Source organism: Salmo salar, chromosome 13 (assembly GCF_965601325.2).
Source record: "Salmo salar chromosome 13, fSalSal1, whole genome shotgun sequence".
Lineage (NCBI taxonomy): Eukaryota > Metazoa > Chordata > Actinopteri > Salmoniformes > Salmonidae > Salmo > Salmo salar.
In genome coordinates, this window is record NC_138303.1 from 55353503 (window position 1) to 55363541 (window position 10039).

At 40.8% G+C, this 10039-nt stretch overlaps 1 protein-coding gene across 3 annotated transcripts in view; it reads right to left on the reverse strand.

Annotated features, from left to right (window-relative positions):
• LOC106567412 (ankyrin repeat and FYVE domain-containing protein 1) overlaps positions 1 to 9566 on the reverse strand; it is a 38768-nt gene extending 29202 nt beyond the window's left edge. For 2 of the 3 annotated variants that reach the window (XR_014380108.1, XM_014136618.3), the window contains exons 1-6: positions 9213 to 9566; positions 5072 to 5285; positions 4634 to 4752; positions 4194 to 4329; positions 3800 to 3923; positions 525 to 674 (exon numbers count right to left, since the gene is read on the reverse strand). Coding sequence is in view for 2 of the 3 variants with exons in the window: in XM_014136618.3 (XP_013992093.2) it covers positions 525 to 674; positions 3800 to 3923; positions 4194 to 4329; positions 4634 to 4752; positions 5072 to 5285; positions 9213 to 9222 (753 nt within the window). In the remaining variant the exon portion in view is untranslated. The remainder of the gene's footprint in view (positions 1 to 524; positions 675 to 3799; positions 3924 to 4193; positions 4330 to 4633; positions 4753 to 5071; positions 5286 to 9212) is intronic. The other variant, XM_014136617.3, reaches the window with a different exon arrangement.
• Between the last annotated feature and the right edge of the window lie 473 nt (positions 9567 to 10039).

Sequence of the window (10039 nt, forward strand, 5' to 3'; positions counted from 1 at the left end):
ATCAATCTTTAGGATGTTTTTATCATAAATCTCCCATAATATTCCAACCGGACAAGACCTTCGTCTTCAAAAAAGAAAAGGAATACAGCTAACTCTCACGTGAGTGCGCGCATCTGAGCTCAGTTTACTACGGGCATGCCTTTCATCCGGGCGACAAAATATTGCCCCCTACCCTAGAGAAGTTAAACAATTTCGATAAAATATTGTCATCATTAGTGGGTCTTATGGTTGTTCAAGGCTTATATTTAGCCTAGATATATTTTTTTACAAGGCCTAAATTCATTAGAATATCCCTAACTGTTTGAAATAAAGTGTATTGACCTTTAAATTGCGCAACAAAGCTTATTTAAAGAAAAAGTTTTAGAAAATATATATAGTGAATCGGCCATCATAAATTGGCGGGGCGGGGTATGACTTTTAGGACATATCGCCCAGCCCTAATACAGGCCCTGCTCCAACTGAGAACAGCATATTGGTCTTCAGTGAAATTACTTGTCAGAGGAAAACCTGTGAAGCTCTCTCACCTGCGAGTCCATCTCAATGAGGTAGAGGAAGACCACGTCTTCCCTCTCGACTTTGATGGCTTTGTGAAGAGGGAAATCTGTTTTAGACTTGATCATCTTGAAGAGCAGTGGAGCACTCATAGTGCTGAAGTCCTCTTTCCTCAGGTCATCCTGTTGAGACAAAGATAGGAGTTTATTAAAAATAATATATGAAAAAAGCTCTGTAATCTGGGTCCTAGAAGTATTACTAGAACAGACATTCCCATTGAAAGTGGCCTTAAGGAGGGACTTTTTACCTTCTAGAAATTCTATGATCTAGGAGGTGTTACAATTAGACAGGTGGATGCATTTTTATTCTATATTTCATTTTACTATTTTCTTTTGTCTTTAATGAAACCACCTGACAGTGCCAAATTATATTCATATTGAAAATCAGTTCAATCTCCTCAGTCCAAACCTCTAATCAAAGCCTACACCAGAGTAATTAAGTATAGTGAAACAGCAAATTGGAGGCTTCAGGAGCCACAGCAGTCAGTCAGACATAGTCAGCAGCAGCACTAACAGGAGTCAGTCAGATGAAGAATGCTGAAAAGTAATTTCCTCGGTCCTAGTCATTAACAGAAACTTGAGAATCACAGGGATCTGGCCTCTGAGCACGGGACTAATGAGGTGATAAGACGATGGGCTCCTTGACACGCAGAGATATAACTCAGGTATGGGCTCAGGACTTAAAATACATGGGATACACCCCACAGACTGGACACAAGGAGACAGTACAGATGACCAGTTGCAGTGTTTCCCCTACAATTTTTTTCAGCAGCGATGGGAATGACCACTGGTCTGGTCTCTGACCTACATTTTTTGAATCTGTCCTTTTAGACAAAATGTTGCTGTTTAAAAGCACATTTTCTGTTCTACACATTTTGCCATGGGCAGAGAAAAGTACAGTTTTAAAGCAGGTTTCCTGCAATTCTACACATTTTGTCATGGGGCTGAGAGAAGAAATGGCAGTTTCAAAGCTAATTTCCTGCAATGCGACATTTTGCCATTGCTTATGCCGTGTTCTTATGCTATCCGAGTGACTTAAAAACAACAACAACAAAAGCCATGGCCCATGGAATTTTTGATTCTCCCTGACTGTCTAGTTTATTTTGGTGATTGTTAGTGCTCAATTATGATATTATTTACAAACATATTGATATATTATCTTTTCTAGATACTGCCTATCCTGGTTTCAGTCATTTAAGTTTACACTGACAACATTATACCATCCAGAAAATTGTAAAAAAAAAATATATATAATAAAAAAAAAAAAAATGTCTCTCTCAAAAAAGTTATCATACAGTATCTTTTGCAGTGGCAGCCTGCTGCTGCTGAATAAATATAGGGTAATCACTGCCGTTGCTATGGGAAACTAGGTAGTGATACCATAGAGATTCAGCTGTTGAGTACAACTTGGCTGCTAGATTATTGACTGGATTGATTTTAATTTTAAAGAAGGACAGGTTGCACGATATATTTCCAAAAATCTAACAGCGTAGATGGAATATAATCTATTTAAACGCTCTATTTGCAAAAGTTTATGCACAACAAATATTACGGACTTCTATTTTCGCAATTTGAATTACATTTGTCAAAAGCTCATACCAACAATACATTGCGGCTTTGACGTCAAGAGAAGAAAGGCCTGGTGGTGGCGGGAGTGCACTGTTCACCGGCATGCATGTTTGGTCGAAATTTCAAGAAGAAAGTTGTACCACTTCAGGCAGACTGGGTCATGGGAATCCCTGGCCCTTCAGACATAGTTGGGGCTCACAGGGCCTCCCGAACGCTGCATCGCAGTGCGAGCTGTGTTACTACAGATCCTGGTTAGATTCCAGGCTGTGTCGCAGCCGGCCACGACCGGGAGACCCATGAGGTGGCGCACAATTGGCCCAGCGTCGTCCGGTTTAGTGGAGGGTTGGGCCGGCCGGGATGTCCTTGTACCATCGCGCTCTTGCAACCCCTGTGGCAGGCCAGATGCATGCACGCTGACACAGTCACCAGTTGTATGGTTTTTCCTCCGACACATTGATGCAGCTGGCTTCCGGGTTAAGCAGTGCGGCTTGGTGGGGGTCGTGTGTCGGAGGATGCACGGCTCTCGACCATCGCCATTCCCGAGTGCGTACGGGAGTTGCAGCGAAGGACAAGACTAACTACCAATTCGATACCACAAAATCGGGGAGAATTTAACAATTCGTTTTTTTAAATGTAACGGTCAAATACCAATCGGATTAATGTCATTGTTCATGTCTTTATTTTTGCTGAACTACCTGGTCATTATTGGCCGATATAACATGCAGGATATCATGGAAGGCAATGTTTGTGTCAGTAATTATCCCTGGATTTACTACTGCTAGTAGTAGCACTCAGGTTGGCACGTGGCTAGACATAGCTACCATCGGCCAACAACAGAGTTTTAGCCAGTTTGGTTATAGACGTTTAATGTCTACTATGATGGTAAAGGTTTATCTTGATTTTGTGTAACAGTACAAGAAATACTGATGTGCTGAATTGCTAATAAGTGATGTGTTTCCAGCCTGCTAGTGGTTAGCTAGTAGGGGGTAAGCCAACAGGGGTGGAAAAGGGTCTATGCTAAAAGCCTGCGCACTGTGTAAGATTTTTTTTTTAACGATACAGAACAATGAAATTAGAGGATATGGTCAGATGATAAATTGGCTTTTTTTAATGTGCCAAAATATTTTTGCAAAAACAATAGGACTCGTTCTTTACCGTCTTATGTGGACAGTGGTTTGCGTCACTCCTGCTTGTGTATTGCTCCTCTTTACGTCACTTTTCCAAACAATTTTCCGATGTTACTTCGGTCAAATTCACATAAAATATAAGTTTTTCCCAAAATACAAATGTCAAGTGATATGTCACATTGGGACTTTTAGTTTGAAGGATTAAACAAATTAGAATGTTTAACAGCAACCTAATCCTGCAATCTTCCCTTTAAAGGTGTTTTGAAACAGAGTTTTAGTTGAGGTTAAGGAGAGTTAACAGGTCATCATGTAACAGATCATCCATATGGGAGCTAGAGAATAATCAATAGCACTGTAAATTGAGATCACACTATAGTGATGCATGATCAGGCCGAGCACTTCGGGACGTCAACTGAGAGATTAAATGGACTGTGTATTGATTCAAGCCACTTCAATCTCAGGCATGACTTTCCCATGAACCCGGAGACAGTCTTGTCCACAGTTGGATGGTCAGTTGAACAGTTAACAGTCCGTTGGACAGTGGAGACTCACCCAGTGGCTGGCGATAATCTCTCCACAGTAGTTCATGAGTGTTGTGGCGTCCAGCTCCTCAGCAGTCTGGTAGAACCGGATACAATTCCTCACATTCACAGATGACATCACCCCTTTCTCACACCTGTTACAAGAGAACAAAAGCACTGTTTAAGAACACTGATGTCAATGGGAAATATTGGACCATGCATTTATAGCTGCCCTAGAGGAAAGGAAAAACACAAAGAGCACATGTGCCCTTAGGCAGTAAACACACCATTTGCCTTTAGAACAACTTCCAACCCCCAGAGTGTGTGTGCGCGCGTGTGAATGAGATGACAGTCGGTAACAGATCAGTGACTAAGCAGAATTTGATGCTCTCAAACACAGCCAATGTGTTTCAGCCCCTGCCTACCTCTCTCGGAGCAGCTGCAGCTGGAAGCGGTTGGCCAGCTTCATCAGGTCGATGAGGAAGGCATCGTTCTCACTGAGCTCCAGATCATCTGTGTAGGCCCAGCGCAACATCGCCATGGCAACCTCCGGCTTGGCATCTGGAACACCCAGCATGGGAGAAACGGTGTTAACTACCCAGAGTGGAATGAAAGATAACGTCAATGAACTAAAGCTACAATATGAATGAACTGCTTTTAATGCAGTTGTTGGAAGGAACAGTTTGTGGTGCATTTTCCCAAAACTGTGAACACAACGGACTCGAGGGTGGAGACTTCATTTTTGAGCAGCAAGTTCATGGCGTAGCAACCCAAATTACTGCGAGATTTTACTTCTTTCTGTGTTTACTGAGATTACATTCTGGGTTATAGTGACATGAGTGTGACAGCAGTGAGGGTAGCTCACCAGACAGGTCCAGTTTGGAGGTTGAGGCCAGGTTGGCCAGGCTCCAGGCATCACTGCGAGCAGCCAGGACAAACTTGTGAGCGTTGAGCGTCGTCTCTCCAACCGTCACCTTCAGATCACTAGAAACATGAAAACAACCACAACATAAGTGAGGAAGAATATATGTTCATAGCTAACGTAACTAGTTAAGTATTGTATAATTTCACAGGATTTCTGTAGATAGCTGTGAATCAGAAAATCTAAGACCGGCTTGGTATAATCAATGCGATTTTGAAAAATGATATTACATCAAGTGCAATTATTTTCTTGTTCTTGGCTTTCCACCTCAAGAAAAACAAAGGAGAAATGGCAAAGCAGGTCCTCTTACCGGGTATAACCATGACAGTATGTCGCTGCATACATCACAAACTACATGCCCCCACACACACCTCCCCTCACCTGTACTGGTCCTGCTGGTAGAGCTCGGCCACAATCTCCAGCAGGCGGCTGATGAAGGTGTCTTCTGACCTGGCTACGGCCTTGGTGGAGCCCTGGACAGAGGCCTGAGCAGCCAGCATGGCACAGCGCCTCTCTGTGTCAGCCAGCTTCCGCTGCATCTTCACATACTCCTGCCTCAGCAGGGCTAGGTGCTTCTGCAGCTTGGCCACCTCCTCTGTCACAGAGAGAGTAAAGAGATAAAGGAGGGGAAGAGAAGAAGAAAGCTGGTTAAGCATCAAGTTAATACCGTGCACTTTCACCACCATGTGAAGTTCATCACTTATTTAATTTGTAGCCTAATAATTCGATATGATGGTTATTATATAAATATTCGTGCATAAAGGAGTTTCCGTCACCATTTCTCCCATAATACATTTTACAAACACAAAAATATATCCCACCATGTCAAACGAACAAATGATCTGTCGGCATTTATAAAAATTGTACCAAAACTTCCTGTTTCCATCATAGCGGTTGTGATTTATTTTATTTATATGGTATGACATTACTCACATAAAAACTGGATGGATACGTGGTTATTTTCTCTTGCCGAAGTATCCCTAATTGAAGTTGTATTGTTTAAAGAAGACTTAGTATTTTGCAAGGCAGCTTCTTGTCTGGATATAGGCTATGGATGTTTCACATTAGGGTTTAGTACACGTCTGAGCCCACTCAGCCCAGAATTGCACTTAACTTCCCTCTCCCACTTCCCTCTCCCTAAATTTGAGTGAAGACAGAATGCTGAGGCGGCACATAACTTCGCCCTCCCTCGGGTCAGAGTGTAAGGCTAACACTAGCTTGCTGGCTATAGTCATGGGTAGAGGTCGACCGATTAATCGGAATGGCCGATTAATTAGGGCCGATTTCAAGTTTTCATAACAATCTGTAATCGGTATTTTTGGACGCCGATTTCCCGATTATTTTTTTTAATCATATTTTTTAACTAGGCAAGTCAGTTAAGAACACATTCTTATTTTCAATGACAGCCTAGGAACGGTGGGTTAACTGCCTTGTTCAGGGGCAGAACGACAGATTTTTACCTTGTCAGCTTGGGGATTCAATCTTGCAACCTTACGGTTAACTAGTCCAACGCTCTAACCACCTGCTTTACATTGCACTCCACGAGGAGCCTGCCTGTTACGCGAATGCAGTAAGAAGCCAAGGTAAGTTGCTAGCTAGCATTAAACTTATCTTATAAAAAAACAATCAATCATAATCACTAGTTAACTACACATGGTTGATGATATTACTAGTTTATCTTGCCTGTGCTGCATTGCATATAATCGATGTGGTGCGCATTTGCAAAAAAAGACTGTCGTTGCTTTAACGTGTACCTAACCATAAACATCAATGTCTTTCTTAAAATCAATACACAAGTATATTTTTAAACCTGCATATTTAGTTAATATTGCCTGCTAACATGAATTTCTTTTAACTAGGGAAAATGTGTCACCTCTGCAACAGAGTCAGGGTATATGCAGCAGTTTGGGCCGCCTGGCTCATTGCAAACTAATTTGCCAGAATTTTACGTAATTATGACACAACATTGAAGGTTGTGCAATGTAACAGGAATATTTAGACTTAGGGATGCCACCCGTTAGATAAAATACGTAACGGTTCCATATTTCACTGAAAAAATAAAAGTTTTGCTTTCGAGATGATAGTTTCCGGATTTGACCATATTAATGACCTAAGGCTCGTATTTCTGTGTGTTTATTATATTATAATTAAGTCTATGATTTGATATTTGATAGAGCAGTCTGACTTAGCGGTGGTAGGCACCAGCAGGCTCATAAGCATTCATTCAAACAGCAGTTTCATGCGTTTTACCAGCAGCCCTTCGCAATTCTTCAAGCATTGCGCTGTTTATGACTTCAAGCCTATCAACTCCCAAGATTAGGCTGGTGTAACCGATGTGAAATGGCTAGCTAGTTAGCCGGGCGCGCGCTAATAGCGTTTTAAACGTCACTCGCTCTGAGACTTGGAGTAGTTGTTCCCCTTGCTCTGCATGGGTAACGCTGCTTCGAGGGTGGTTGTTGTCGATGTGTTCCTGGTTTGAGCCCAGGTAGGAGCGAGGAGAGGGACGGAAGCTATACTGTTACACTGGCACTAGTAAAGTGCCTATAAGATCATCCAATAGTCAAAGGTATATGAAACACAAATCGTATAGAGAGAAATAGTCTAATAATTCCTATAATAACTACAATCTAAAACTTCTTACCTGGGAATATTGAAGACTCATGTTAAAAGGAACCACCAGCTTTCATATGTTCTCATGTTCTGAGCAAGGAACTTAAACGTTAGCTTTTTTACATGGCACATATTGCACTTTTACTTTCTTCTCCAACACTTTGTTTTTGCATTATTTAAACCAAATTGAACATGGTTTCATTATTTATTTGAGGCAAAATTAATAGTATTTATGTATTATATTAAGTAAAAATAAGTGTTCATTCATTATTGTAGTAATTGTCATTACTACAAAGATTTTTTTTTAAATGGCCGATTAATCGGTATCGTTTTTTTTGGGTCCTCCAATAATCGGTATCGGTGTTGAAAAATCATAATCGGTCGACCTCTAGTCATGGGTAAGGCAGTACCAACTGATCAACGACCACAGGAAAGGTTCACTGATGAAATAGCAAGATAGGCTGAGCCGTTGAAAAAAAAAAAAAAAAAAATGTTCATGCTTTACCCCAGTGCCACTCATACCTGTCACACTTAATTCATAATATTCCTTTCATTTTGAAGACAGGATATGAATGCGTTTTTTGTGTGTGCATGTTTTAAGCTTATTACCTTCAACTCAGCACTTATGGGCATCATTAGAATACACTTTATAGGGGCAATAAAACTATAGCCTTATCCAACTGTACGCATCACTTGGGACTACAAGTGAGTGACAAACTTATGAAATCTAACGTTTGCTTGTGAAAAATGATTGGCTGACTTAGCATGACAAAAGGGAAAAACAAAAAAAAATCAATCCATGCAAGTTTTAGGCAGCACAAACACTAGCTGAGTTTACTCAACTCCACGACGTGCTAGAGCTACACAAACACCTACTGGTGTAGCATTATAATTGACACCGAGTAGTTAGTTAGCATGTACTGTAGGCCTACTTTATATGCACTCTTCAAGGAGGCTGCCACACAGTTGAATGAGCAAAAAAAAATAAAAACTGGCGGTAGTCACATTATTCAAAACATTTTCACTGTACTGACAGCGCTGTGTCAAATCGGGTAAATTTGTTGTTGACTCGAGTTACATTTATCTTCAGTCGAGATTAATTGCCATCTATCCCACAAACTCATTCAATCTAGGCAGCTATACTTTTAGCTCACTGGCTACAATAAAAACAAAAGCGTTCAATAATGCAACACCAAATTGAGTAACTAAAGTTCAGTAGCCAACTAGCTAGCTACATTTTAACGTTATTCTCGACATAAATTGACTCTTTTGTGGGGGTCGAGTTGTACAGTTAGTTTTAACTACAATATCGACAAAAAAACGAAAGTAAGAAGTGTATAATCACTTCCCTTAGCCTTATGCATTCTGCGTTAGCAAATTCGGCTTTCTTAAAATATACCAATCCAGTTAATTGTGTTCAAACACCCCGCGAATTAAAGAAGTGTCTAGCTACACAAGTATTGCTGGCAAGATGCTTTCTCCGCCCAACCCACACCATCAACACCAGACCACCTTACCAGCTAGCTAGGGTTTCCACTAGATAGCACAGGCACTAAGTTAAAAATTGGCTATATCGTAACAATTCATGAACAATAAACGTAGCCTTTTGGTTAATTTAAGGTTATGGTTAGCAGTGTGGTTAAGGTTAAATTTCAAATAGCATGTTAAGAAGACACATTGTAGAAATGGGCGGGGTGTAAGACGTTGTGGCTATAGTAACTAGTTACGACCCCTACCTAGCTGCAAATTAAAATAAGCCGCTAACTGCACAAGAAAAAGACAGTTGTTTATTTTTTTTAAGCACTGCCAATCCCCATTAAATCAAATCTCGTATAGTCATTCAGCGATTCCTGTAATACATTTAATTCGCATCTAGCTAGCTAATAAAGAAAGGGCGTAAAAATGCATATACCTTCCGCCATGTTGGTTCTGTTGCTTTTGGTTTGCCAGCGTTTTCTTCTTCTTTGGTACAATTGCGATCGCAACAAGAATATGTGAATTCCGCCACCTACTGTGCGGGTGGATATTAAAGATCCGAAAGTTGGCGGGGACAGTAAATTCTAGCTCAATATCTTCTTCATAAAATATATATTGGAGAAAATTAACAGTGAGTTGCATACACCGCCACCTACTGTAGTGGATTGTGAGGCCGGTTACTTCCTCCCTATTCATCCATTTACAGTTGAAGTCGGAAGATTACATACACCTTAGCCAAATACATTTAAAACTCCGATTTTCACAATTCCTGACATTTAATCCTAGTAAAAATTCCCTGTTTTAGGTCAGTTAGGATCACCACTCCATTTTAAGAATGTGAAATGTCAGAATAATAGTAAAGAGAATTATTTATTTCAGCACATTCCCAGTGGGTTAGAAGTTTACATACACTCAATTAGCATTTGGTAGCATTGTCTTTAAATTGTTTAACATGGTTCAAACGTTTCATGTAGCCTTCCACAAGCTTCCCACAATAAGTTGGGTGAATTTTGTCCCATTCCTCCTGACAGAGCTGGTGTAACTGAGTCAGGTTTGTTGGCCTCCTTGCTTCAGTTCTGCCCACACATTTTCTATAGGATTGAGGTCAGGGCTTTGTGATGGCCACTCCAATAACTCGTCTTTGTTGTCCGTAAGCCATTTAGCAACAACTTTGGAAGTATGCTTGGGGTCATTGTCTATTTGGAAGACCCATTTGCAACCAAGCTTTAGCTTCCTGACTGATGTCTTGACATGTTGCTTCAA